Raw genomic sequence first — 27,666 nt, 5'->3', positions numbered from 1 at the left:
CACGGGGGGGGGGGGGGGGGAAATCTACTTCGGATTACATGAACAACTGTGAAAAGTTAGCTGGGTTTGTTGAGAATATGTCAGTTCTGAGTGAGATCAGCAAGTTTTATTGGAAAGCAACTAGAGCTTGTCTGTTTCCTTTTTTAATTTCGCAACTTAACATAAATAAGAGCAGAAGAACGGCTTTTTTAAAACTAAAATATTACCCAGTGTGTGTCTTTAGCAGCTGCAAGCACAAAAAAAATAGGATCTAATTCCAGCCTTTGTCTCTTGATTTCATAACTCTCCCATCGAGGCGAATGAGTAAGTTTTAATGTTACCTTTGAAAGAAAAGGTTCGTTGGTGATTTTGAAGTTGCGAAGCCACGTGGTGGCTTGTAGCGGCTGATCAAAGCGAGACGACTTATAGGACGACGGCAGCAGCTCCTTACAGTTCTTCACCCACAGGTGGGCTGCATGAGGAAGAGGAGGGTTTTACTCTCTCTGGCCTTCAGATAAACACTTGTGGGATTTGTGTTTGTCTTACCATCAGGGACGTGAAGCACCAGCCATCCCTGTGTGTAGCAGAAGTGGAGCGTGTGACAAAGAGACATTGTTTTCCCAGTCCCCTTCAGCCCGTCTGAGCCCCCAGATAAGGACGACAACAGACGTTTTATTCAGGCTCGAGAGGCAAAGGAACTTTTGTTTACCTCTGCAGTCGGTGCGGCTTAGCGCTTTGAAGGATACAGAACACATATCTCAGGGCAGGCTGGCTGTAGTCGGCTTTTTTAAGGTAAGAGATGACCTCCAGGGCCGGCTGCCGCACCATGATGCAGGTCTCATTGAACGTCTTCATCTAGGAATGATACAGCGCGGTTTACAAGCGGGTTGACTGTGGAGGACGTCGATTAAAGCTTCAGAGAAGAACCTGCCTGTTGTTGATAGCGCCAAGGGAGGCTGTCGGGAAACAGAGGCCGGACATGCGCAGAAGACAGGGTGTAGAACTGTCCCACATGTTTGTCTGAGTGGCAAGCCTGGAGGGTCAGAGAGAGGGACGGAGATGGGTCACTCAGAATGATCGCATCGGGGCATCTTTCATAGCAAAGTGCAAAACTTCAAAAGTACATATTAAAAATACCAATCTCAACTATATCAGATGAAAAAAAAATTACTCTGTTACACTGGTACGACAAACTGTTATTAGTTTATTACAAATATTTCAACATAAATATGTAAGTAGAATCTGTCAATAAAAGGAACAAAAACAAGTTGAAAAAAGGAAATTAACTCAAGGCCACTCATGTAAAGGTACTGGGTTTCGGACGGACAAAATGATAAAGTGGGACAGGAACAGAGTCCTATAATCAAAATGAATCTGATCACAAAACAGCTTTATTTCAAATTTGATTTCTAAATTTACTTGTCAATTCAAGCCACAAGTCCTATAGAAGAAGATACTAAAGTGAATAAGGGTAGAAAAAATAATATGCATTTATCTTTTCATAGAGGCGAGTGTAACAGAAGGCGGTTAAAAAGTGAAAACTGGTTTTATGTTTTATGCTTGAACACTAGTTGTCACTAAAATGTTTTTCTCCGAAATGATTTTATTACAGATGCCATGGGAAACCTTCAAAGCAACTTCAGGGTTTGTAATAACCTCAGACCATCTCATTTTAACAATTTCTACTTTTTATATGTATTTATTTATACACCAATTGTAAATAAAATAAAATAAACAGTACTTGACTCATCACCAAGCATAAAAATAACCACAGTAATAGAGGAAATATGCAAAAAGCTGCTCAGCAATGAGAAAATAACTTTAATTGCTGTAACGTCTAATGACAATTTGTTTCCAATCATCTTTGAGAAGGGTAGCAAAGCCTGCTGACATGCCAAATGTAAATAAAACGGACACTTATTTCACATTGCTTTATCTTTCGAGAGATGCTTGCCTCCTTATCAGTCAGAATCAAACTTCTTGGTTGAATGTAAATAAAGTTATGCATAAATCTAACTGTATATACATATTTATGAATATATGCACAAAGTATTACATAACAACAGGCCTTCATGTTTAAAAGAACAGTGATTGTGAGAAATCTTAAAAACAGACTATAAATAGATAACTATAAATAGATAAAAAAAAAATTTGGTGAATATGAGCCATTATCTGAAATAAAAACATCATCTCAAATTCTAGTGTTTCAACTATTTTATATATCGGCTTTTTTAAGTGGCACACTCAGTGGTGGCTTCATCCTATTACTTAAGAAGTACAGACAATTAAGCATGTGGTGTGCTTTTTGCACACTTGAAAACTGAAAAATTGAAGTTTATGCTTTCAATTTGCAGCAGTTTACAAACACTGAAGAACTTAAAAACATATACAGCCTATTAACCTTAAATATAAAAATAAAGGAGCTAGTGGATCTGTTTAGAAGAAACATGGACATATGCCCTTATACTTATTTTTTAAAATAATCATAAACTGAACCACCTGATTCCCGTTAAAAAAGAAGAAGAAAAAAAACATCTTACTGGGTCTTTTTCCTGTGTCCTGAAGACTGACAGAGACTCTGGTTCTGGCTCCACAGCCACAGCTTCCTGCTGCTGGACAAATCCGCTGCTATGAAGACTCCTGACACGCGTCACCTGCAACACAGCAGCAAAATACAGTAAAATATCTTTACCTCTCAGTTTAACACCTCAAATGTGGTTTTAAAAACATGCAGAAGGAGTTAGATCACAGTTAGTAATCCATAAATATTACTCTCACCGTTGGCCGCAGCCTGAAAGCCAGTCTGTGAAGAGACATGATCTGAAACACGCCAAGGAAAAGTTACTACTTTTATATTTTAAAGCTTTAAAGCATTTAAAGGTTTCACTCGAGTCATGTAACCTTTGCATAAACACACAGCTAACAGCTAGCAGCAGCAGCAGCAGCGCAGTGAAGGCAACACTAACCGAGCTGTGAGGCCTCTGAAGCTACTCACCGGGGTTCACTTCCACAGATATTTACGCTGGGAGTTTATCTGTTGACTTCATCTACCAACAAAACGACCCGGAGACGAAGACGAGGGGAAGAACAACACCACACAGCTCGGCAAAAGTCAATGTGCCAGATCTGCCACGGACAACGCCATCATGAACGCCAGGACGTGACGTAGCACAGTCATTGGCCAATCAGATCACACAAGCTTTCTCCTCAAAGATGGGAAATGTAGTTTTTTGGACTTTAGCACATTTTGTTTCTAAACGTTGTTACGCATGTCTGGTGCAGAGTTTAAAGAGTAACCTTTTTGAGCTATCGTGTTTTTCATATACTTCAAGCTACTTTATTTTATATCTTTGCATCAGCGTGTCTTCTCTGTGTGCATCTTATTTATCTTCTTTGATTATATTAAATGTGTTGACTGTAGTTTTGGTCATTACCATTTGTGATACCAAGTTCATTGATGACTTGATAACAATTGAAACTAAGTCTTTCTGATAAATGACTACAAACCTCTCTATCCACTCTGTGGGGGAATTTTGGCCCAACTTAAAGAGTTGCTTTAATGCACTCACATTGGAAGGTGTTCCAGCACGACTAACCTGTTTAAGGTCAAGCACAGTATCTCAATCAGATTTTAATACAGACTTTGACTAGGCCATTCATTCCAACACTTTCACTTGAGTGTTCTTTAGATCTTTGTCCTTCTGAATAGCACAAGTGTTCTTGACCTAAGATCACAAGCTGATTTATGGTTTATGTTCAAGATTTTCTTCTGAAGAGCAGAAAGTCTTGAACAATCCATTCATTGACTTAAGGATAAATTGGTTAATCAATTGCAGGAGGTTTTTAACAGACCATTACACTGCTGCTACCATGTTTGACTGTTTATGATGTCATTTATTATAAAATACTGCTTTAGTTTTACACTAAATGTAATTACTAAAAGTTCACCTTTTGGGGATCATCAAGATGTCTGCTGGGAACAGTGAGACCAGTTTCCTTTTCCCTCAGCAGTGGTTCCCTCCTTGGAAAGTGTCCTATGGATGCCATTATTGCTCAGTCTCTCTTTTTTTGAAACCACATAATCTCAGATGTTTTACTTGGATTTTATGTCACAGACTTTGTGAAGACTTCATATAATCAAATTTGAAGCGGCCTGGTCAAATTATGGATTTAAATTCAATTGCGATGATGTGACATGACCTTAAATGGCCAGCTTATCTTCACTTAAAGAAGAGTGGGGCAAACTTGCTCCATGGAGACATAAAAACAAATTGCCAAGCATCAAAGTTGAATGTTGCCACCAACGGTGGCACAACCAGTTCTTATTAATTTTCTTTATAGGCTCATGTTGTTTTTGGTAATTTTGCTCCCTAAATCAATAAAATCAGAGTTTGAAAACGCTGTACATTTTTTTAAAAAAAAGTTATCTTTAGCCAACATTCAAATTTTATTCTATGTGATTAAGACAAATGAAATCTTTAAGGGTGCAAATACGATAAAATCTAACTCACCAAGAAGCCTTGTTTGTCTCAGTCCCAGTAGCTTTAAACTTTTAGACTACAGATCTGAGTAAATTCAGGGCAGAATTTAACTATTTTCTGTCTTGCAAAGTTCAAAACGCACCGCCTCGAGGTTATGCTCTCTTATTTTTCCCATTTTGAATATGGTGGCTGAGAGAAATTGGCTGCTGTGTGTGTTATGTTTTTATTCTCATTAAATCTTCTCAAATTAAAGCCAGAAATGTAATGAAAATCGCAGTCTTGATTTTCCACTACTGCAATAAAAATGTATTATTTTGAGAATTTTGACACATTTATTTGACGAGGTATATCAATGAACTGGACACACACCCTGTGGACCTAAACCGTTCTGATTTTGAACCTATGATTGGCAACAAAACAGATAGCGGTATAATGTATAACTTCTATTATTGTCAAATGCATTATGCTTGAAATAAAATATATTATCCATGGATGAGTGATAGAGAGAGACTGTTTGCTTTTTGTTTCTTTGTTTAACTAATGCATAATAAGCAGTTCTCACTTTAACTTTTTTAATAAATGCTCATATCCTGTTTGCCTCTCCCAGCAGTGTATGAGCTGAACCCCGAATCTCACATGACGCACTCTGCAACTTCTGAGCTGCTCCCCACCAGAAGAGAAGAAAAACACCCTGACAGCAGCTCACTTCAGCCAAGTCGTCGCCATTTTATTAAGAGACTAAATAGCCTTCCTCTGATCGCCTGTTATGAACTGCAACGAGATCCTGGGCTCACTTCGCCGTTTTATCTCCTCCTCTGGCCACATGAAAATGGCCACGCAGTTGCATTCCCGCACATCCAACCGCACACGCACATATGCACTAGAGAGCTGCAGCCTTCAGCCCGTCCCCCTCCTCCACCACCTCTTCCTCCTCCTCCTCCTCCTCCTCATTGCCTGCCTGCTTGTGTGCGCACACACGTACATCAGAGCGCCGTGAGCCATGAGAACTGGCGGGAGCGATCCAACTTTCCCTGAGAGAGAAGTGGGCAAAATAAGACCCAGTGGGTGTAACCAGTACGCCACCTAGCTGCGGAGACGCTTCGGCGGAGATCCGTCGACTGTACCGATTATGAAAAACACCCGCGCCGATGTTGTTGCACGGAGGGCTCCGCGCTCTGCTGGGAAACAAACTCGCCTTTCGGGGGTGTTTTTAACCTCCGCCGGCCTTAGTTATGTAATCGGAGCCACAATCTAATGCACCAGAAGCGGCGGATCGCTCGCAGTTAGAACCGACAGGAGCGGAGAGCAGGACAGCAACACCTTCAGCTCCTTTTGCCTTGAACGCAGTTGGCTCTGGGACGCGCTCTCTGGGTAAGTAGCCTACGTAGCCTTATTACAGATTGTCATGGCAGTCCGTATTAAGGTGCGCAGGCCTTTTCATCATGACCGAGCTCAAATTCGGTGCATCCGCTTTGCGCTAATTTTATCCCTTGTTGCTGAGCGTGTTTCCCCCCCTTCCTCTGTTCTCCTTGCGCGGTGATATTTTTCTTATTTCAATGTTGCTGACACCAGCAGGGGGACTGGCAGAGGACAGAGGGGGTGGGGAGGGGGGCTCTCTCGGGACTGATCCACATCAGCAGGCGCGTTTTGATGCCATGCTCCCTCTTTTACTTCCATGTTGAGTTTTTAGCTCGCTTGCTGTGCATGTTTGCTGTGTTTTTTTTTCTTTCAAAAATATATATATTAGGACGCTCAAACACGCGTCATATGTAATAACGGAGGAGAAAGGAGCAACAACAACACGTGTGTTTCATTTGCAAGTGCGCCAGCATCAAGAGGATGGTGCGCAAAGTCATTTTAGAGGAGAGAAAGCTTCAATATATCTACAGTGGCAACATCAGTCAGCCGACACAACTGCGACCCGAGTACATAATGTTCAATCAACACACTTCTTACTGAGGGAGAAGTGTGTGTACGTGTGAGGAGGTGGGAAATAGAAAAATCGCAAAAGTATTCACACCCCTCAAACTTTGTCAACGCTCTGTCACGCAAGAGCCACGAACCTTAATGTGTTTTACGAGAGTTTTATGTGATAAATAAGCAAAAAAGAAGAGTAAAAATGTGTGGTGGAAATAAAGGGTGCAATGAATAGTAAAAATAAGAAAAGTGTGGCATGGTTACACTAAGCCAAAACCTGTGCAACCAATTCAATTGCCTTCAGAAATAATTAGCAAATAGGTGTAACATAGTCTCAGTATAGCTGATCTGTGAAAGCATCCGAGGTTAGTTATTGGAAATTAGAGAACAAGCAACACGACCAAAACCAAGAAACTTAACATGTTAGAGAGAAACTGAATTACTCAAATCCAAAGTTTCCATGGTCATCCACTTAAACTGCCAACTTGTGCAAGGCGTTAACCAGGCAAGCAGTGGCTTTGGAGGAGCTGCAGCAATCTGGAGCTCAAGTTGGAGAAAACCATTAACCATATGGCAATTATTTGTTCCAGCATTTGAAAACTGATTTTCACAGAAGACCTCCATTAATCTGACTGAGCCTGAGCTATTTTGCAAGAAAGTATTTCAGTCTCTAGTTGTAAAGCTGGCAGAAACGTAACCCCAAAAGATTTGCAGCTGTAGTTGCTGTAAAATTGGTTTCTGCCATACACAACACACCTTAGAGATTTCTATTTGCGAAACACAATTAAAATAATTTTCTTCCGCTTATAGTTAGCCACTACTTTGTGCTAGTTGATCATATGAAATTCCAATAAAGTAAATTGAAGTGAACACTTGTAATCTGACAAAAAGGATAACTGTTTAAGGTGAATACTATTGCAAAGTACTTTACTTCTCTGTATAGGGGCGCCTCCGAAAGCTCTAGAAAAGGGTGACCAGATGCGAGCCACTGGTCATCTTTTCCAAGCACCGTAAAAGCTGGAACCAGAACATAATATCAGGAGTATAAGGACAAGGAATGAGAAGTACGCTCTGAAAGACACAAGCATGACAAACCAATGAAGAAAACAAAAAAATAAAAATGTATTATAAAAAGACTTTCATCTACGATTGCCTAGTAAATTCGTGCGGTTGGCCACTACCTCACAGTATCTCCTTATGGGCGCTACTCCTTCCCTGTGAGGGTGAGGTGTGAGAACCGAGTGACTAACTGCGAGGCTTCATGGTTCAATAACCTGAGATGCCAACACTGGAGCCCAGTTTCCAGCTGTGCTCCTGCTGTTGTCAGGCAGATGCTAGCGGCTGTTGTGGTCCTCGATGATAACACTGTCACAGGATGGTGATCATGATGCTGCTGGAAAGACGGAGGGCCATTATCATGATTTAATCGTCCCTCTCCAGAGGAACCACAGTGACTTACGGTGTCAAGTCCACCCATCATTCTGTCACTGGGAATAGCTTCTGCTCTAATCTTAGAATAATTCAGAGTTATGTATGAGAGGTATGGCTCTGGAGAGCATAAGGAGCTATTAGTATGCTCTTTGACTGATCTTGAATGGGCTTACCCTTTTAGGTTTGAAAACCTGCCACTCTCATCATCTGCCTGCTGTCGCTTTTCACTACAGCTGTTTCAGAAAGTGCCTGCATTTAAAGCTGTTACCAAAACTTTTGAGTAAAGTCTTTAGCTCTACTTTGTTGTCTGTTGAATAACATTTAATGAGGAGAAAATACTTGTTCCGGTATTGTATTATAACTTGTCATTTTCTCAAGATAAAATCTATTCTTCATATCAACATGTCTTTAGTGACATCACAAAAGGTAACTGATTAGAGTTATTTTGAATGTGTGCATTTGCAATCTGCTTGTTTTTAATTGTAATGTCTCCATCAGTCTGAGATTCCTACAACTATATGTATATGATGCATCAATTTAGGTACAAAAAAAATTAGAGAAAAATAAATTTAGTAACCGTTTTAGCAGAGAATATAAGACCTTTCTGCAGGTCTTATATTATTTACAGAATAACACCAAGAGTATAACTAGCTGATATTAGGGAGTTAATAAGTTGGGCTATCTGCTCTGGCAGAATGTGTAGTTAGCTACTTGACAGACATACTGCTCACAGTTTATCTACTTGAGTTTTTAAACAGCAGTCAGTTATTCAGGATGATGATAGGAGGCTGGGGAAACCTTCGTTCCCCATCAAGGTATGGGCAATTATAGCACTGGATGTCCTTATCAGGGGAAAAATGGTACTGTTATTTATTGTGATAATGATAAACTCTAGTTAATGATGTCTGCATAACTCAAAACGTGTAGAAAAAGGTTTGATAAGTTTAATGTTTGAAATCTAATTTAATTTAATTTAAGTTTCCCCAATGTTGGATCCATGAGAGGATCAGTAATTTGAAATACTTTTGAAAATATGAAATATAAATCCAGCTGTTTCACTCTTTCATAGTACAATAGAACTATGTTAGTATTGTACTGAAGTACTGCAATGAATAATGGATAAGTTTTGTTTTTAGAGCAGTTTTCTTGTTTGGGAGGCTCCGACTATATTAACTGATAGTGTTGCCTAATACCAATTTCATGTCATAACTGTGTGCTTTCTTAATAACTGATAAGATTTGAGTTTGTCCAGCCTGTAAGCAAGGGAAAAACTGTACAGCCATTTCTTTCAGCTAGTAGACTGGCAATAAACAGCAATAGGTGAGGGAAGGGACAGTTACTCAGGTCTCCAGACCTGAGGTATAGATAATCAATACTCAGGCATGACCCCAAGCACATTTCTTTATAAAGATGTTAAAGCGCTGTAATCCCTGATACTAGTAGCAAGCATTGCCTAACTTCAATGTGTCTATCTCTAGTCAGAACAGCATCATCAAAACATTTGAGAAATCTGGTAACAATAAAGGTCAAGATAAGTTCCAACGACGCTTCCTGCAGAACTGCTGCATCCCTCGCTACTTCTGACTCGTACAAAGCCCCGATCTGTCGGTTAGCCCCACTGTGTGGACAGGTAATACAGCTGGCAACATCAACAGTCCAGTCAACTCCAGGGGGGAAGTAAGAAAAACTCCCATTGTTCAGTAGACAGAAAGAGAGAAGTTAAAGAGAGTTCAGACTGGCTCTAGTCTGGAAAATTAAGTAGATGTTGGAGGCAGTACAAGTGAATGACAGACATTCACTTGGGGCAGTAGCCCAGGGCTCCAAGGTTTTGGGGACACAGAAAAATAATTATTTTTAACAAATAGATGTTTTTTGGGCAATATATCTTATGCTTACAGATTAGTGGAAGCAATATCCACGAGGTTCTTTAATTAGTTGGATTAGTATGCGATGTCTTGTTTCAAATGAGTGGCATGACATGGGTCGGTGCGGTTTGGTATGCTGTTTTGTCAGCTCCCATTGTAAAAGCGGTTCATATAAGCGACCCATACTGCACCATCCTAAATAGGCTCTAGGTGGTGTGCAGTTGTAGTTGGTATGGCATAGTTAGGGTGGAGCTTCTGGCATCACACAGCACTGGGGGACAGAAAAATGTCTCTGCTTGCGACCATCACAAGACAAACTAGTGCAACATGTTTGATGCCACAGTAGGCTTTTGGGTTTCATCCTGGCTTCCCAGGGAAAGTCCAACTTGTGGTGGAAGCGCTTTCAACGAACCAAACCGCACCGACCCGTGCTGTACCACTCAGTGGAAATGAGGTACAAATAATCAATGCTGAAGCATGACCCCAAGCACATCAACAGCAGCAGTCTTTAAATACATGCTTCATACCTTCTTCTTTGTTCTGTAGTGCATTTTAGTGACCGTGTTACAGTATAGAATATAATGCTAAAGTAAATGCAATATCTTGGGGCATTTTTCTTCTATGGGTGAAGATATTTGGAGTGTTTACAAAGAACTTCTTTTGGCAAGGACAAAGGTTTTTTTTTTCATATGGAGAAAACCAAAAATACTTTAGTTATATGAAGCTATAAATTTATTGTCGTTTGTACGTGCAAAAGAAAAAAAAAAGTCATGTGGGTAGGGCTCCCAACGGTGTCTGGCATGTAAATGTGCCGAAAAACCAAACAGACGGAAAAATTGAATCAGAAATATAAACACATTCGTGCAAGTTAGAGATCTGAATAATCGTTTGCCTCTACTCAGCGCCCTTCATGGCTTGGGGAACATCAGTCAAATTCTGGCTCAGACCTGTATGGTTAGCATTTTTCAACTCAAATGAGTGCTTTGGAGTCTATGTCTCAATTTATCAGGAGTTGCTTTTCCGGCATAATATGTTCCAATGCTGGCTGATCAGATTGATTCTTGGGCTTCTTGTGACGTTATAAACCCAATCTCACACGAGAAACAGTAAGCAGAATTTATTTTTTATTTTTTCTGCAGCACATTGTTTAAATTTTGCATTTTGTGACGTCCTTTCTCACTCATCTGCATTTTACTGTCGGTATACGGTTGTCAAGCGGAATAAATTGGCATCCTTGGATTGCATCTTTAAGAAAGCTACTGTCCACAGCTGTACTCGTTTGATTTTATTGTAAGCAGTACTGGCCTTAAACATGCTTTCCAATACTGTTACATAAGAGCAGTTTCTGGAACAGATGTCGATTCGTGTGATTCAAGGAAAGAGTTTCTGTGTGTGTTTGGACTCGGGGACCTAGAGGCAGGAAAGATGGTCCACTGAGCTCCTAAATGAAAACATTAAACTGAGATGCTCTCGTAGGTTTAAGGCAGCAATTCAACGTGTTGTTGAGAGACAGATGAGCTATTTCATAAGTGGCCCTCCAGAGAGACAAGAAGAAAGAGCCGCAAGAATGCTTCGGCGGGGTGTGTTTTATTAGAAAATGGACGAGCGTGTCCCTTGATGAGAGATGGAGACTAATGAGAGGAGCTCGACGAAGGATGTCACTTTCCTTTTCAAAGCTTTTCGGTTTGGGAGAAAAACAGTTGTGAACGCAGGGTGAGTGAGAGTGAAAGTTTTTCTCTGGTGAGCGGATTGTTATTTTTAGGGCGTGTTTCTCTGGTGTAATGTCACATTAAAAGTCCATTTACAATGGGGTCAATGAAAAGCTTTACTTGACTTAGAGGAAGCAATGGGAGGAGGAGGAATTTGCACTCCTTTCCAAAAATAAGTTTTACCCTTTCCTACGGATTTGTGTTACCACTACTGAAAAGCGGGAGGGAGGAGGGGAATGGTTTGCGCTGTGAATGGAAGGATTTAGGCTGGAGAGGAGGGAAAAGCAGAAAGGACTGCTCAGAGGGAAGAAATATGGTTCTGATTAACAACGATACAGTTTTCGGGTTGACTGTTTTACTGTGTGGTCTGCAGAGAGGGAATGAGAGTGGATGGGACTAATAGGAAATGTATGAAAAAAAGGTTAAAGCCAAACACGAAAGGGGGCGGGGGGTTTCGAAAGAAAAGAGACTACAGTGAAGGGAAGGGTGGGTGGAGAGGTGGCTGTGGGAGTAGCTGAGAACAGAAGGCAAAGACAGTGGGGAGACGAGGGGAGGAGACTGGATCAAGTGTTCGAATATGTCAGGAGACGACTGATTGATTCGCTGATTTAGGGAGAGGAATAGTAAGGGTTGTAACTGAGCTACAGTGTGCAGGGGGACTGTGGCTGTGGTTCAGATCTATAGGGGCAGTGCTCTGCACAACTTCTCCATTAGATCACAGCCACAACATTCTGTGTATTTTATTTGAATTTTTGTGACAGATCAACAAAGCTGCACTTAGTCGTGAATTAGAAGGAAACTATTAATGTTCATAGGTAAGAATTTGAAAAGTGTGCATTCATATCCAGCCCTCCTACCTCTGAAACTTTTAAAATCCAGTGAAACCAACTTCCTTTAGTGTGTGTAGTATAGTTTCAGTATAAATTTATGTTTTGTTAAGGCCTCAGAGGTTTGCTAGAAAACATTACCAAACATTTGTCACCCTAAAACGCGCGGCGAAACAAGGTGATGGCAGCGTCATGTTTGAAATGCTTTAAAATATGATCTTACTGAGAAGGAAGAGGGATTTCTTAGAATCGCCTTTGGATGTATCCAGTCTTACAGATAACAGTTTCCACAGAGCCAAACGAGTGTCAGACATCCATGTTTGGTCTGACAAGACGACTTGTGATAAAGAACTAATACTTTACATCACAGCAAAACAACTTCCATACGGTGAAATGTGGTAGCGGCAGTGGGACTGGATGTTTTTTTAGGGACACTACTAATTCACTTCATGCTTTTGAGAATTTTATTTGCAGAAAAAAAAAAAAACTTTTAAAAACCTTGTAACATTTTTCTTCAAGTTCAAAATTATGCACTTCGTTGTGTTGGTCAGTCACATAAAATCCCCCCCCAGAATGTTTTAGTGTTGAGCTAACATAATAGAAAATGTAAGAGTTCTTACAAAAGCGCTTTTGTTATGCACCGTAGCTGAAGACCGTCAGAAGAGACCACTGTGACAGTTGTTTGGTGGGATTGTGAGTAAAGTCTTCCAGTTAGAGCTGACATTCTGGGAATCTGATTGGCCTCCTGGGCTTTCTGTATGATGAGATCATCTCTGTGGACACAGACTTTAGCACCTCGCTGCAGCTGCCTGCAGGAAGGGGACTTTCCCCCTCAATTCCTGTGCCGCTGCGATTCAGCATCTGAGCTCACTAAAATGACTAATCTCTGGCCTCTCTCTCTGTCTCTCTCTCTCTCTCTCTCTCTCTGTGTGTGTGTGTCTGTTTTTTCGTCTCCTCTTTCTTTTGGATTCATATTTACTCAGCTCAAGTCTGAAGGACAAGAGAGAGACCTTCCCTCGCTGGTTGACGGCAATAAACTGCACTCGGACAGTTAAGGGATCTGTTTTGCTAACCTTTCTGGTTTGCACCTGCAGTCTGCCCTTCGTCTTTGACCCCAACAGTCCCTCTGGGCTCATTTGAAGGTGTTATACTGGGAACTCCGCAGAACACTGCCTCTCCCCCCTGACTTCTCTGATGGACCAGAGAGTGAAGGGGGGGACCCCTCCAACCACCGCCTCCACTCTGGACTCCACTTCTGCTCCTGAAGACTGTAAGCAGGACCAAGTGGCAGAGAAAAAGAGGAGAGTCGAGGGGGAGAGTGGCAATGTTGGGAAAAAAGAGGAGGAGAAGAGAGGACCAGGAGGAAAAAGAGAAGGGGACAAGGGAGCAGTGCTGGAGCTGCTCATCGAGGGGCGCTGCAGAGGGCAGCAGGAACTCCAGCTCTCTGGCAGAGAGTCAAACTGCCCCGAGGGGAACGTAAGGGTCCGGATTGGACTCCAGGCCAAGCGCACCAAAAAGCCGCCCAAGATTTTGGAGAGCTACGTGTGCAAGCCCACCATCAGGACGTATCAGAGGCAAGGCAGGGGGGCTCTGCTGAGGGCAGATGGAGAGGGAAGAGCGGTCCAGCAGATCAAAAGCAGCCCAGCCACAGACGAGGCAAACAGGGAGCAGCGATCGGGCCTGGATGCCGTCCAGGCCACATCCAAAAAAACTACATCTGCTGCTTCACCGCCGCTTGCAAAGCCATTATCGTCCTCGTCATCGCAGCCTTTGTCGATATCCTCGACATTAACTTCAGAGTCTGCTCCTGCTTCTGCCCCCAACATATCAAGCCAAGGAACCAAGACTGGCAAACAGGTAGGACACTCAGCCTCCCAGCTGCTGGCAGTAAATCTGCTGCTGACGTTAGCTTTAAATAGAAGGACAACAACCAAGGCTTTCAGCGAATGAGGGTTTTCATCCATTATTAAAAAGAACCACATGTTGTAGTTTCTCTGTTAGTTTTTAGAGTTAACCAGCAGATTCTCGTATATACTGGAATGGCGAAAAGAGATAAGTGTGAAATAAGCTATTGTCTCAGAACTGAAACCTGAGCAGCAGATTACAATTAACAGACCTAAAATTAGACTGATAGGATGGTAGCTAGTTGGAGTTATTGCAGACATCGGTCCATCAGTCCTTGTGATGATCGCCCAAGGGGAAGCTTATAGCCATAGCTGCTCAAACGTCACTCGAGCAGCAGCAGCAGCATACCAAAATTACAGAACGAGTATAAAATGTCAAGCCTTCTCATCTGTATTAGTGACAATTTATAGCTACCAATAGCAATGTTTTCTCTCTCTCTCTTTCAGTCTCTGCCTGGCCCTCTATATCTGTAGCTCTCTTCTATTTTTACATCCCCTCTTTTCTCTACGCGCTCTCATTTATCTTTCACTCCCCCCTCTTTCCCTGTCCCACTCGACTCCTCTCTTTTTCCTCCACCTTTGCATTTCTCCTCTCTTTGCCCCCATTCCAGTTTCCATCACCTGGCTTTCTCCTTTTCCTTGGTATGCCCTCATTTTCTCTACCTGTTTGACCCATTTTATTCTTATACTCTCTCTTGAAGCAATACAAATATTTTCTGGTTACACACCCCTGTTACAGCATTAATCTGACATATCCTCAAAAGTTCAAGGTAGAAATCAACAAATCTAGTGGGTGGAGAAATATACATCAAAGAAGTTGCAGTAACCCAGATGCATAAGTGCACACAACCTTGAACTGATACTTCGCCACTGATAGAGATAGTACCTCCCAAACGTTCTCCAACTCTCTCACATTGTGAAAACATGTCTTGTCTACGTGTCTCTTCTGTTTGCTCCACAGTTTCTGTGTTTTCATTTTTGACTTTCTAGCGGAAATCCAAAGTTTTAAGGTCCAAACTGGCGAGAGCTGGTTCTCTTCATAATTTCACTCAGTGACCGGAAAGAAAAAATAACCACAAAACATCTTACTGCCATCACCGTGTCTCACTGTTGGTATGGCAGTCTTCTGGTATTATTTTTGAGCCAAACATATATTTTAGACTTTGGTTCAACAGACTATGACTATTTCCACCCAAGGCTTTGGGAAATTTTAGCTTTGATGTGCCTGTAGAAGGCTTTGAACATTGTCTGGTAGTTGGTACCAAAAAGGTAAGTGAGTGTTTCAGAAATTGCTTATTTTACTAGAACTTGTATGCACAACCCTCTTTTAGGTTTACAGGTACAAGTCTGTCTCACTGCCAAAGGTTGAGACATTGTGATGGCAGTATGATGCTTTGGGGTTATCTTTTTCTTTCTGGCTAAGCTTAGCCAGGTTTACCTTAATTTATGACAAGAGTCAACTGAAGAAGACTGAATGCTGAAGTTTAATCAATTTGTGTTTCAGCAAGTGCAGGATTAAGGATAAAGGATGCAAAGCTAGGCTGTTCCTCTTATTTTTCCTCATTACACTTTAGTTTGTGTATCAGCTGAACACACAAGCCATAGTGTGTCTTGAACCCACATTAAAGATGGACAAAGCTTAAGAATGATTAATCAGTGTCTCATTTTTAAAACAAGGGCGTGTGCACTGTTACTGATAAATCTCAAGGTCATTGCAGTCTGTGACAGAAATTCTGTTTTTGCATTCCCCAGGTTCCCATCAAGCTGGCCGATAAGACGGATGATAATTCAAATGGCTCATCAGAGAAAGTGAAGAAAGACAAGCTTCCAAGTGTTAATGGACAGTCTGCCCCTGCAGGACTTAAATCCTGCTCTCCCACAACAGATCAGACAACTTCTACCACTCCGTCCACACTGAGCAAGCAGACAGTCTCCACTTCAGAAACCAGGAATGAAGGGAACAGCTCCAAGAAACACAATGGTTTGGTTCAGACAGCAAAACAGAAGGAACTATCGAATGGGAGGAGTTCTTCAAATATCCTTGGCACTTTGTCCTCGTCGAAAAACAAAGCTGGAAAACTCAGCGGTTCCTCTTCTGCTTCTTCCACAGATTCCACAGTGAGGCCTCTGGTGTCTTCTGGCTCCCATAAAGAGCTTTCCAGTAAGACTAAGCCAGACTCTTCTCCCTGTCACCAAATCACCCCCAAATCACAGTCTTCCCCCTCCTTGGATCCTTCCTCCGCCCAGTCAGAGGGTTGTGATCCCTCTCCACTACCCCTGATAGCCAATAAGAGAGAGAAAGAGAAGAAATCCAAGAAGGAGAGACGTAGAGATAAAAAATCAAGGAGAGATAGACCAGAGGCAGACAGAGAAAAAAGTGAAAAAAGAAAGGATGAGGTTAAGAAAAAGAAGGACAAGGATGGGAGATCAAGACATGACAAAGAAAAGGATCAGAAACACAGAACTGGCGATTTATGGAGGGATAACCTAAAGAATGAGACAGGAAAGGCAGATAGGTTAAGCCCTGAAAGATTGAGGACACAAGATAATAATGCAAAATGTGGTGAAACAGTTGGTACTGCTAAATTAGATAAGAGCTCTAAGAAAGTGACTCCAGTCAGACTAGAGGAGAAAGAAAAGACAGTTGACAGTTGTAGACTTTCTAAAGAAAGTGAGCCCGCTTCAACAGGTGATTCCAATAAATCAAAAGAACAAGACGTATCAAGACACCCAGTAGTGCCTCCGCCTCTCTCTGTGTCCTCAGCTCCTCCCCACTTGCCCCCGTCTTCCTCTCACATTCCTGTTTCTCCCCCCTCTTCGCCCCGAGAGCAGGACAGCCGACCACTCAAGAAGCGCAAAGCCAGAAGGCCCAGCTGGACCAGGCTGGTACATCGCGCCCACAGAGCGGAAAATCAGGAAGCTTCTTTGGATTCCCTGCATAATCCATCGCTAAGTTTCCCCCAGATCACTAAGACATCGTTTCCATCCAAAACCGCTGTTCAGCAGAGCGATGAGTCACAGTCAGCGCCCTTGAGCTCCTTATCCAGCTGCTCCCCCCCAGTGTCTTTAGCAGCCCCAAAACAAACTCACCCCATGTCAGATTCAGCCAGGAAGAGGGGCCGCCCCAAATCCCACAGCTCCAGTTTGGATGAGCCTCCTCCTCGACTTTCACCAAATGATATTCCCTCTGAGGAGCCCATTGTACGCTGTGACAGATCTAAGAAAGCCCCGGTCTTGGTACCGATACTGCAGTCTAAGTCCAGCCCTAAGAAACGAGGGCGGCCCCCCAAAAGGCCCTTCCCAGAGGACCAGGGCGAAGATGCACTGAATCCCCCCAATCGCAAGGAAAGGAGTGAAGACTTTTATCCTCCTGAACGGGGGAACCGGCAGCTAAAGATCAGGAGACTGATTAATGAAATGAAGAAAAGAAAGAAGAGGCGACTTCACAAAGTAATCATGTCTGGTTATATGGGGAAGGAGGGTAGGGGAGGAGAGGTAGTGGATGGTAAAACCTCATTGAGAATGTGTAAATCAATTGAGGACACAACAGTTCACACCCTTACAGCCCTGTCCTCCTCATTTGGGAGCAAGCTGGGCCCTCAGATCAATGTAAGCAAAAGAGGGACCATTTACATGGGCAAGAGGCGAGGACGCAAGCCTAAGTCCCAATCAGCAAACCCAAACTCTAGCTCCCAGAACTCCACGCAGTCGTCTTTGTTTACCAGTCCCCCTGAAGCATCTCTTTTCTCATCTGGCCAGCCACAGCCACCCCCATCTCACCCATTTCCTTCCCCATCACTTACCCACTCTAGTGGAGCCCAGAGTCCTTACAGCGAAGGCAGCCTCACAGAACCGACATCCTCCCTTCTCTTTTCCCACCACTTCTCCCTCCCTTCCCCATCCTCCTCTTGTACGTCCCCACGTCCTCCTTCCTCCTCTTCCCTCTCCCCATTTGTAAAAAAGAGCTGCCCATGTCAAGGGAGACATCAGTTTCCCTTTCACCAGTCTTCATGTAAGCTCTCGGGTGCCACTACTTCAATACACCATGTACCGGGTTCCCCGAGTCACCTGAAGGAGGCCACCCCCTCACCAAGGAGCGAGTCACACAGTGACGAGACGCTGCCCAGCGACAGCGGGATAGGAACAGATAACAACAGCGTCTCTGAGCGAGGCGAGATGAGGGGAGCCCGAGGAATACTGAGGATGGGTCATGGGTCAGGGGTGATTCTGGGAGGTCAAAGGCTCCCTCCATCTCTTGTGGACCGCCCCTCTCCGGTTTCGTCGCCCCTCTCTCATGTGGCCAGACACTCAAACACCATGAACAGCTCAAATGCCGCAGAGCGCCACAGAGACCGACACCGACACAGGCGCAGGGATTACGACTGTCCCGCTTCCTGTGCCTGCCTGTGCACCTGCCTTGGACACAACAAGTGCACTCACTCTGACTATTACTCTTGCCTTGGACATAGTGCACTGAAGAGACAGAAGAACAAGCATAAGAAGAAGCACCAACAGATGCACATGCAAGACCCAGAGTTCCTAGCTGAACTGGATGATCTGATCGCTCAGTTCAACGAGGTTCACATTGGACGACGGAGCTGGGCGAGGACGGGATTTGGGCAAGGCTTTGACGGAGGAAGGCGACATCATTCCTCCTCTCATTCCCACCGGTCTAACATCTTCCGGATCAATCTGAATGGCTTCTACTCGCCACACCCTGCATCCTTCCCAGCGGCTCCTTCCTTCACCCCTCAGCCCTTCTATCCTTGCCATTGTAGCAGGAAACTGGACCGCCGGCAGTGCGGCTGCCCCTCAAAGTTCCAGGAAACAATTGAAAACATGGGCTTTTACGGCAGCTACCCACCAGCACCACCGTCGCTCTACCACCACCTTCCCAGCTCTTTCCCACTTCCACCCCCTCACCAGTACGCCCCCCATCAGTCCCACCACGCTCACTTCCTCCTCAACCCAGCCAGATTCCACAGGCGCAGAAGCAGGTTGCTCAGGGAGGGAGCTTTAGGAGGAGAGGTGGAGGGAGATTTAGGGGCTAGCAGCAGAGAAGTAAGCTCGGGGTTCGTTTCTGGCCTCTCTTGTGGCTGGGGGAGGAGCGAACATAAACATAAGCACCGTCACCGCCACTGTGAGCGAAACATGGAAACTGAAGAGGAGTTACAGGATGAGGAGGAGGAAGACGGCATGGATAGGGAGCTCTTGAGTGGTTCAAAGACACAGTCAGGGTTCATTTTTGGGCAAGTAGAGGGAAGAAGGAAAGGGGGAAAAGGACCGGGAAGCATGCTGTCTAAAGACTCGCCTTGGCTACGTCAAAATGGAAGCATTCCCTTCTCCGCTGCCACTTCCTCTTCATCATGTTCTTCGGCAGAGAGGTACAAAAACACGTCTCTCACCTCTTTGGGCCTTGGCTCCACTCACCTGTCTTCCTTTGGAGGAGGCTGGGGCGGCTTGGGCCACAACTGGGCAACATTTGGGAGTCTAGGAAGCCCAGGATTTGGAACCCTGAACCCCAGCTGGAGAGGCTTTTCCGGGGACAAACGCGTGGGCAGACTGGCTGCCTCAGAAGGAGAATATGAGGACGGCGAAGATGATGTCAACGACTCACGCCTGTACGCTCCAAAACACACCAACCTGTTCACTTCTGCAGCCATGTCAGCAGCGGGCAGGGGCCTGAGGAGCGGATTGAGCAGCAGGATCCCTGGAAGTGGGGAGAAGTCATGGAGGAGGGACGAGCCAGCGTGGACAGAGAGGAGGGAGGCAGGTGAGAATGCTTTAATGACCTGAATGGGCAACTGTTGAATCCACAACTGTGTTCTGTTGTTGCTTCACTGGCGCTAAATGTGAATCTATTTTGAATGCTGACAGCAATCCAGATAAAACAGAGACTCCAACACCATTGAAATATAACAATAGCAGTCGTATAATGACAGCGAGCTGAGAAAATGGGTTTACGCAGAGAGCCTCTTTTTACTCGCACAGTGTGACAGATTTTGCTATTTGCACAGTGCGGAGATGAAACTCCACCAACCAGCAGCCGTGTGCCCAATATAGTGACAGAGCTGCTTTTTCTCAGGTGTTGTTGAGCCACACATCAAAGCCCGGAGGCTGCATGAGGAGAAATCAGACTCCATTCTTTTTATAGCCAGCTTCAGTCCCTTTCCTGTGCAAGGGCACCAACACAGCCACTCTGCAGCCACTCCTCTTAGAATTTGTTTAGAAATTACAGTAGTGATCTGAAGCTTATAAACACTCTTGGTTTATTTGAACTCTTCATTCACCAACCAACTCCGAAACATTTATTTCCAAAACAAGAATTTGGTGAAGAAGTTTGAATTTATTGTGGGTCCTCTAAAATCTACATAGGATCAAAATACCTACAAACTCAAATATATACATTAATTTATCACTAATTAACGACTGGATACAATTTGCTTGTCTCTTTGAACAAGCTTCTGGCATACCTCCGTCAGGAAATTTGAGCACTCTTCTTACAAAAATATTATAGCTGCATGAAATTGCTTGGGTTTTAGGGCATCTTAAACCAGGGGTCCACAGCTTTTAAATAGAGCTGAGGGTCAGGGTTACTCCCAAGGCTCAGTCCTTAGTGTTATCCACACCAAAACTAGTTTTAATGCTTTTGGGATCATGTCCTGTTGGAGCAACTAGTTTTGTTTGGATTTTAACAGTCCGACCCAAAATGTCACACTCAGATGAAAGTTGGTTAGGATGTTCAGGAATGACCCAGGAACCACCAGCACATGGTGAACTAAAGGCTGTTTGAAACACCAGTGTTACTGTCTGTGGTGACAATGTTTTTACATAACCTGAACAGAGAAGATACTGTTATCCTTACAGATGTGAGCTTTGGTGAAGTCTGGCTTTGGATTAAAACTCCACTTCCCAATAACATATTTGGCACCTTGAATGGACTTCCAATGTTTTTGACGACCACAACTGATAAATATTTGAACAACCAAGAGTATGAAGCTCAAAGAGAGGTATATGGAGATTGTCATGGTGAAAAAGTAAGGGAATAGTGAGGAAGATGTGGGTTAATCATAATCAGCACTGTATACATTGAGCAGTAAAAAAGCAATGCCATAAATTTTAATATCCCACAGACCAGTTAAGTCCTACTGAGCATTTGTCTTCAATGTGAAGATTGGTAAAGCAAGAAACTAGGCACTTCAATAGGACAGTGATGGCAAACAGACATCTTTAAAATGGATCAATTAGGCTGACAGACTCAACCTCGACTTGGAATATAGAATATGCTTAAAAGTCAGGTCAGTCCCAGGAATAGGATCAATTTGATGTTTATAGTTGAGCCTGTGTTAAAATTGTGAAAATCCTGAATAAATTCAAACTTTTGCACCAAATTCTCGTTTTTAAAATCTATTAAAGATGTATGTGTTTTATGCTCCTTCCACCCTGAAACCGAAAAGTGAAGTTCATGGCTAAGATGAGCGCTTGTCAACTTTTGGGTTCCATATCTTGTTGGGAATCTGCAGGAACATCTTTAAAATCTTCCTGAACCGCACGCCGCACCAGCTCAGGGCTGTCCAGCGAAGCACAGTCATTAGTTAACCACCAGATCAGCTATTTAAAGCTCGTCCTATTCCTCCCCGCTGGGCCGGCCGAGCCCGTTTGATTTGGAAAAATCCAATAAGGAAAGAGTGGTCAGTCTTGTCAGTGGCTGAGGAAAATGGAACAAAAAGATGGATGACCTCAGGAGAGATTGATGAAGGGATCAGAGGGAGGTCAGGGGAGGGGGAGGGACGCACACAGAGTGTGTATGTGAGGAAAAAACATCTCTTTTTGTCCCTGATGAAAAAAATAACACAGAATTAGAACGTTAGGTCATACTTTGCTCTGTTTCCTTTTCCAGCACTGTTTTTCACTTTAACTGAGTGTGCAAAAACAAATGATGTGCATAAAAGGTATGCGTGCCTCAATGTGTTTGTGTGCATCACTTATTTCTGACTGTGCGCAACTCGTAAATCACTTTTAATGCATTTCCCAGAAGTGATCCGGTCAGAGGAAATGTTGTGACTCACCTAATCTGCGGCTCGTCCACATGACTCAGCCCGGACTGGCCTCACCTCACACCTTCTGCTGGCTCAATCTCTCATCCACATCTGTCTCACTTCCTCTCCGCCACTCATGCTCCCCCTCCGCCCTGTCCCTCCCCTCCCTTCGCCTCCTCTCCCCCTCTCCTCCTCCTGCAGGTTTACAAGGTGACTCGAGGAGCCGTGGCCAGCGAAGGAGCGTGCCAACTCCAGACTGCGCTGCGGTGAAAAACAAAAGGGGGCCAGGACGTCCCAGGAAGCACCCGCTGCCCTCCGCCGTGTCCTCCCCTACGCGCTCATCTCATGCGACGCCGTCCATGTCGCCGGCTGACTTTGTGCCAGAAGCCGGAGGAGGGGCAGAAGAAGCGGTGCCAGAGAAAAGAGGAGGAGGAGGAGGAGGAGGAGGCAACATGGTGCAGCAGGTCATGGATCTGGAGTCGCAGGCCCGGAGGAAGAGGGGGCGGAAGAGAAAACACGGTGACTCTCCGTGCCATCAGAGGTGAACACCGGAGCTGGTTGACTTGACTGTTCAATACAACCACTCGCTGCTGTTATATTAACCCACCGTTTTCAGCACTGTGTGCTAAGCCAGTGCCCTCTATCTCTCTCTTTCTCCTTTACCCTCCCTATCACTCTATCTCTCTGTTTGCACTTTCCTTTTAGTTTTGCCAAGGACGTCCCTGAATGTGACACGCATTCTGAGTTTCTCAGCCAATCAGATGTCGACGAGGCTCCGACACAAGCAGTAGCCCCCTGCAGGGAAGAGAACAGTGATGGCTCCCCCAGGAAGAATTACCTGACAGCAGGCCTTTACTCTGACGATTATAAAACTACAGAGTGAGCCAAGCGAACCCATAAGCTCCCTCATATATAGGATATCTAATGATCTTTTTCCTTTTCATGAATCTTTCCTTTCTCTTTATCTCAGTCCTCCCTTCCAAGCCCAGAAGAACTGCAGTGAGAGTTTAGAGTACACACCAGGGGAGCATGAGTACAGCCTTTTGCCTGCTCCCATACATGTTGGTGAGTGCAGATTAACATCTCGACTTTGTTCTGGCTCGTTCTGGCTGTCGCCGCTCATTTCGAACTATCTTAATCTTCTTTAGGAAAGTACTTGAGGCTGAAGCGAATTCACTTCCAGCTGCCATATGATGTGATGTGGCAGTGGCAGCAAAACCAGGTATTTAGGTAGAAACAAGAATTCAAGCAAACAGATTTTTGTTTTTGTTTTTTTTAACTCAGATGTAACTCTGATGTAATTTGGGTGCAGCTTCAGCGTCAACCTGCTGTCCCCCTGAAAAGGAAACGCCGTTACTGTGAGTTTATTTCTTATTTGATATCACTACTACTTCTGTTGTGACTTCGAGTAAATATGTGTACAAACCGCATCCTCATCCCTGGTGTAATCGTAGGATACATGCTTGCATATCAGTGGACAAGTGGTGCTTTTTCACATCTTAAGATTTTCTTTTAAAGTGCCAAAGACATCAGTCTGTCCTAATCAAAGCCCACACTTCCAAATTCCATGTTTATGTTTGTGATGGTAGGACAGAAAATTATATTTTTCTGGCTTCACTGCCAAACAACCAATTAGCTTATAGATATAATCAAATAATATAATAATACTCAAATACCCAAAATTACACTTATTTCTGCAGTTCTAAATGTGTTTTTGAAATTTTTTTTATTATTATTTCATAATCTGTATTTCTGTAGCTGGTGCCAAAATAAACGTAGGTCTTCGTCCAGCCTTGATTGTCACAATTTGACCTTTTAAATTGAGAAAAGTAGCTATTTAGATTCGGAGTAAATACTGGAACCATAAAGAACACCACAAATTTGTCTTACTTAAATGCCATGTTTCATTGTCTTTCCCATTTTGATGACTGGCAACCCCCCCCCCCCCCCCCAAAAAAAAAAAAAAAAAACTGGCCTTCTGCATCACATCATAATGATCCCTCATCCTCCTCCCTGTGCAGAGCAACAATATAAACTTGGTCACACAGGCCTTTGGACAAAAACAGGCCCACAGCATCACTACTCCTAATGGGAATTTAACGCTTTTCCAGCATACTCATTCTGACCCATCTTTACTGTTTAATGTATTTATGCCTAACAAAAAGTGGAAATTCTAGGTTATTTATTTGCAGTTCCTAACTTTGAAAATAAATAACTATTAATTCTTTAGATGCATTTATTTTAAAATTTTCCCCCCTAAAAAATAAGACACAAGCTTTTTTTGAATGAGAGGTTGAATTTTTGGAAGATCTTCTGGTTTTAGATTACACTGCTTTGTGCAAAATTAAATTATTTCACGACTTTTTACACATCTGCACCAGGGGAGCAAATAAGTCTGATGCGTCGGATTCTTACTGTGCTGTCTGATTTACGCAGGTCGCCTGAAGCCGAAGACTCCGTCTTCCCAGCAAATAGTGGTGGGTTTTGCAGCTTTGGTTAGTTCTATTCCAGCAAAGAGCTCATTGCTTTCCCTCCATTCATCTCCTCACGTCTGCGTTTTACCGAACAGGAGGAGAGCTCCGGAGACATCACCAGCCTGTTCCCTCACCTCGACATGGAGCCTCTGACCTGCAGCGAGAAGTATGGATTTCAAAATAAACTGCTGTTAAACTCATTTCAGCGTCAGTAGGGTAACCGTCTGTGACCGTATGTGCCGGGTCCAGGAGCTTTGTGGTGAAACACCACGTGTTCCTCGTCAGGAACTGGGAGCTGGTGAGAGACCGACAGATCCGAATGAGGATAGCGAGGGGGAGAGACGGCGACGAGGAGGGAGAGGACTCGCAGATCGCGTCCTGCGACGGCGCCAGTGGGGACGACAGCCACATCAAGTCAGGTCCATGAAGCAAGTGTGTGTGTTAGTTTTTGTTTCTGTAGGTGTCTGTGGTTGAACCTTGCGCACTTTCATTTTTTTGTTTTGCTGTACATCTGTGTGGACCGTGTCGTATGTGTGCATGTATGTGTGCGCTCCGTCCGACTTCATGTTTGGCTTGTCTTTCCGTATCATACTCAGCAGCCCAAACTAAGTGGTTTTCCAACCACAGAATGCAGCCTGCAGAAATGTTTCCCTGTTTCTGTCATCCAATGCTGGTGTCCAAGAACTCAGCAGGCATCGACTTTCTCCATTAGCAGTGAAACCACACACTTTCATCCAGCAGACAGAAACCAAAGAGAAAACAAGAACAAATATAATAAAAATGTAGCCGTAAAAGATGATGTTCCAGCCTCCGCTAACGTGCCGAATGCCGTTCGACCTGCAGATCACTCAGTGGGGGTGGAGGTGACGGTTATCAGCAGCAATGACCCCCACCACCAAAGTCAGGACACCTCCAGCTCGCTCACTGCCAGCCCCAGCGTGAGTTAGCCGACCGCACACCACCCACATGGAGGAAAAAGTCTTCTAATAGAGTGAAGATTTTTTTTTTTTTTTCAAATCTGCTTTTGCAGTCAGTTGTATGTTTTTGTTCTCTCCAGCCCACCAATAGCCGGAGCAGACAAGAGGAGGAGGAAGAGGAGGGAGAGGAGGAAACAAAACGAGGGGAAAGAAAGGTCTGCAGCAGAGAACAGAGGAGGAAACGGTTGAATGATTTACTTTTGACTCTGCAGCAGTCATAAGTGAACAGAAAGAGAGAGGTAAGTGGAGCATCAGCTGGTGTACAGTGCTGGCAAAAGTACTCACACCCGTTTACTTTTTACAAATTCGACCACACAGCGACCACAGATTGCATTAAAATCGATTTGGATTGAATGAAATAGATCTACGCAGAGTATATCGCTTTATAGTGGAAGGAAGATTGTGTTGGTTTTTTTCAGGTCTTATTCAAATAAAAATCTGAAGTGGAAGTGTGTGGCGAGCAATGGGTTTTCTGCCCCTTTTGTCTGGTGTTCCTAAATAAAATCAAGTTCAAGCAGCTGTCTTCACAAGTCAGCCATTTACATGTCATTTTAATCTCACTTCAAAAACCAGCTGTTCTAAATTTCCCAAAGTTGAAACACAGTGGTGGCAACATCATGATGTGCGGAAGTTTGTTAGGATTGACGGTAAAATGAAGGGAGCCGGAGAAAGGAGTCCACAGTTTGGTCCATAAAGAACGTTCTGCCAGGAGAGGCTTGTGAACGGTGCAGTCACATGCCCACTCCCTGGCTGTTGCCAACCAGATGGATATAACTAACTTTGCTGTCGGGCCGTTTTGATGGCACCACTTCATGTAACGCAACTTCCCCATCGACCCGGATTAAAACTGTGGATTTACTGCACGCAGGCGGAGTGGAGTCATCCTTGGCATGTTAGCAGACTTCCAAGCCAACCTTGACAATTTTTCTGAACACAGCGTTTCACCAGAACATGTCATTAGCATGGACGAGGTCACGCTAACGATGTTTATTTTGACAATTTCAAATAAATCCGACTAGAAAATACGGTACATATCCCAAAAGACCCTGCAGCCGTATATCTGCAGTGAAATGTGATTCTACAAAGTATTAGTAAGGAAACGCTTTGGATGCCACACTTTTCAGATTTTTATTTGAAATAGTGTTTCAAAACCTTCTCTTAAAATCCAGATAAATTATCGGCGTATGCCACTGAACAGTTTGGTTTGATCCAGGACCGCGTGCAGCACATTGGTAATTTTTTATTTTATCTTCATGTAGGGTGGAATTACTCCAAAAAGAGGGACCAGCCCCAGCAGTGAAGAGGTGGACTGAAACCGATGTCACTGCACCAACTAAAACGACAGAAAGACGAAGACAGGGAGTGTTTGACCGCGAGGCGAACGAGACAAACTGACGTGGATGAAGGAAAAAATGAAATACAATGAAAAGGAAAGACCAGCTGAAATGAATTTGCACTAGTGCTGGATGAACAAGCACACTAAAGACTGTATGTATTCTGAGTGGACACACTTAAAAAAAAAAAAAAAAACATATATACACTTTGAATGCTCTCACTGCGGCACCTTAAGCAAAAACAAAACTAAAAAGGACGCGTGTTGCTCGGGAGGTTGAACGCGGACACGTACAGCGCGGTACTCGGCATTTTCGGCTCACTAGTTTCCAAGAGACAAGGAGCTCATAAGCCGCCCGGGGAGGAGAAAACGCAAATGTAGCCCGGGCCCCCCTTAAGTAGGTCAAAATTGAACCCTCATTTACTTGTTAAGCTTTCAAAGTCACATTGCACCTTTGGGAAATGGCACAAGGAGAAGCGAGCCAGTTAAAAACTAAAAAAAAAAAAAAAAAAAAAGAGAGAGAGAAAAAAAAAAAGTGTTAGGTTTTTTTTTCTGCTTCGCTTTAACAAGACTGTGTCTGCCATGTTCCAGTGAATAGGGGAAAGGGAGGGTGGGAAGAGCTTAGCAATAGGAATTTTGGCATTGCTGCAAGAGAATTTCTAATGAGGTTTTGAGAAAGAGCTTATTTTTTAGAAAAATATAATAATAAAAAAAAAGTGTTGTCTGCTAT

The 27,666-nt window shown here is 43.6% G+C and overlaps 2 protein-coding genes across 6 annotated transcripts in view; one reads left to right on the top strand and one right to left on the bottom strand.

The window, feature by feature from the left end:
• dap3 (death associated protein 3) overlaps positions 1 to 3,156 on the bottom strand; it is a 10,268-nt gene extending 7,112 nt beyond the window's left edge. Inside the window, exons 1-7 of one of the 2 annotated variants that reach the window (XM_015059591.1) lie at positions 2,946 to 3,156; positions 2,758 to 2,799; positions 2,520 to 2,633; positions 911 to 1,012; positions 726 to 834; positions 526 to 618; positions 321 to 451 (exon numbers count right to left, since the gene is read on the bottom strand). In XM_015059591.1, coding sequence (XP_014915077.1) covers positions 321 to 451; positions 526 to 618; positions 726 to 834; positions 911 to 1,012; positions 2,520 to 2,633; positions 2,758 to 2,796 — 588 coding nt within the window. In that variant the 5' untranslated portion in view covers positions 2,797 to 2,799; positions 2,946 to 3,156. The remainder of the gene's footprint in view (positions 1 to 320; positions 452 to 525; positions 619 to 725; positions 835 to 910; positions 1,013 to 2,519; positions 2,634 to 2,757; positions 2,800 to 2,945) is intronic. The other variant, XM_015059590.1, reaches the window with a different exon arrangement.
• A 2,006-nt stretch (positions 3,157 to 5,162) lies between these two features.
• On the top strand, positions 5,163 to 27,430 carry LOC106964214 (histone-lysine N-methyltransferase ASH1L-like). Of its 4 annotated transcripts, XM_015059587.1 has the most exons (14): positions 5,187 to 5,831; positions 13,193 to 14,066; positions 15,866 to 19,886; positions 22,354 to 22,693; positions 22,858 to 23,031; positions 23,123 to 23,217; positions 23,301 to 23,374; positions 23,465 to 23,510; positions 24,589 to 24,629; positions 24,722 to 24,792; positions 24,876 to 25,045; positions 25,470 to 25,564; positions 25,684 to 25,842; positions 26,863 to 27,430. In XM_015059587.1, exons 2-13 carry the CDS (start codon positions 13,404 to 13,406, stop codon positions 25,822 to 25,824), a joined length of 5,931 nt encoding a protein of 1,976 aa, XP_014915073.1. In that variant the 5' UTR covers positions 5,187 to 5,831; positions 13,193 to 13,403; the 3' UTR covers positions 25,825 to 25,842; positions 26,863 to 27,430. The 4 variants fall into 4 exon arrangements, 3 of the variants coding, with proteins under 3 accessions (XP_014915075.1, XP_014915074.1, XP_014915073.1); XR_001428347.1 differs by lacking the exon at positions 26,863 to 27,430 and having other exon boundaries at positions 5,181 to 5,831; positions 24,876 to 25,040; positions 25,684 to 25,735; XM_015059588.1 differs by lacking the exons at positions 25,684 to 25,842; positions 26,863 to 27,430 and having other exon boundaries at positions 5,179 to 5,831; positions 24,876 to 25,060; positions 25,470 to 25,558.
• Positions 27,431 to 27,666: the final 236 nt, after the last annotated feature.

Source organism: Poecilia latipinna, unplaced genomic scaffold (assembly GCF_001443285.1).
Source record: "Poecilia latipinna isolate Pla-1442-1.1 unplaced genomic scaffold, P_latipinna-1.0 Scaffold1640, whole genome shotgun sequence".
Taxonomy (NCBI): domain Eukaryota; kingdom Metazoa; phylum Chordata; class Actinopteri; order Cyprinodontiformes; family Poeciliidae; genus Poecilia; species Poecilia latipinna.
The sequence above is the reverse complement of the archived record's forward strand: the minus strand, read 5'-3'. Positions and strand labels throughout refer to the sequence as shown.

Coding starts and splice junctions, on each gene's coding strand:
- LOC106964214 (XM_015059587.1), top strand. CDS start 13,404: ATGGACCAGAGAGTGAAGGGGGGGACCCCTCCAACCACCGCCTCCACT. Junction 19,887..22,353: donor GACAGAGAGGAGGGAGGCAG/GTGAGAATGCTT, acceptor CTCCTCCTGCAG/GTTTACAAGGTGACTCGAGG. Junction 25,046..25,469: donor CGACAGCCACATCAAGTCAG/GTCCATGAAGCA, acceptor TTCGACCTGCAG/ATCACTCAGTGGGGGTGGAG.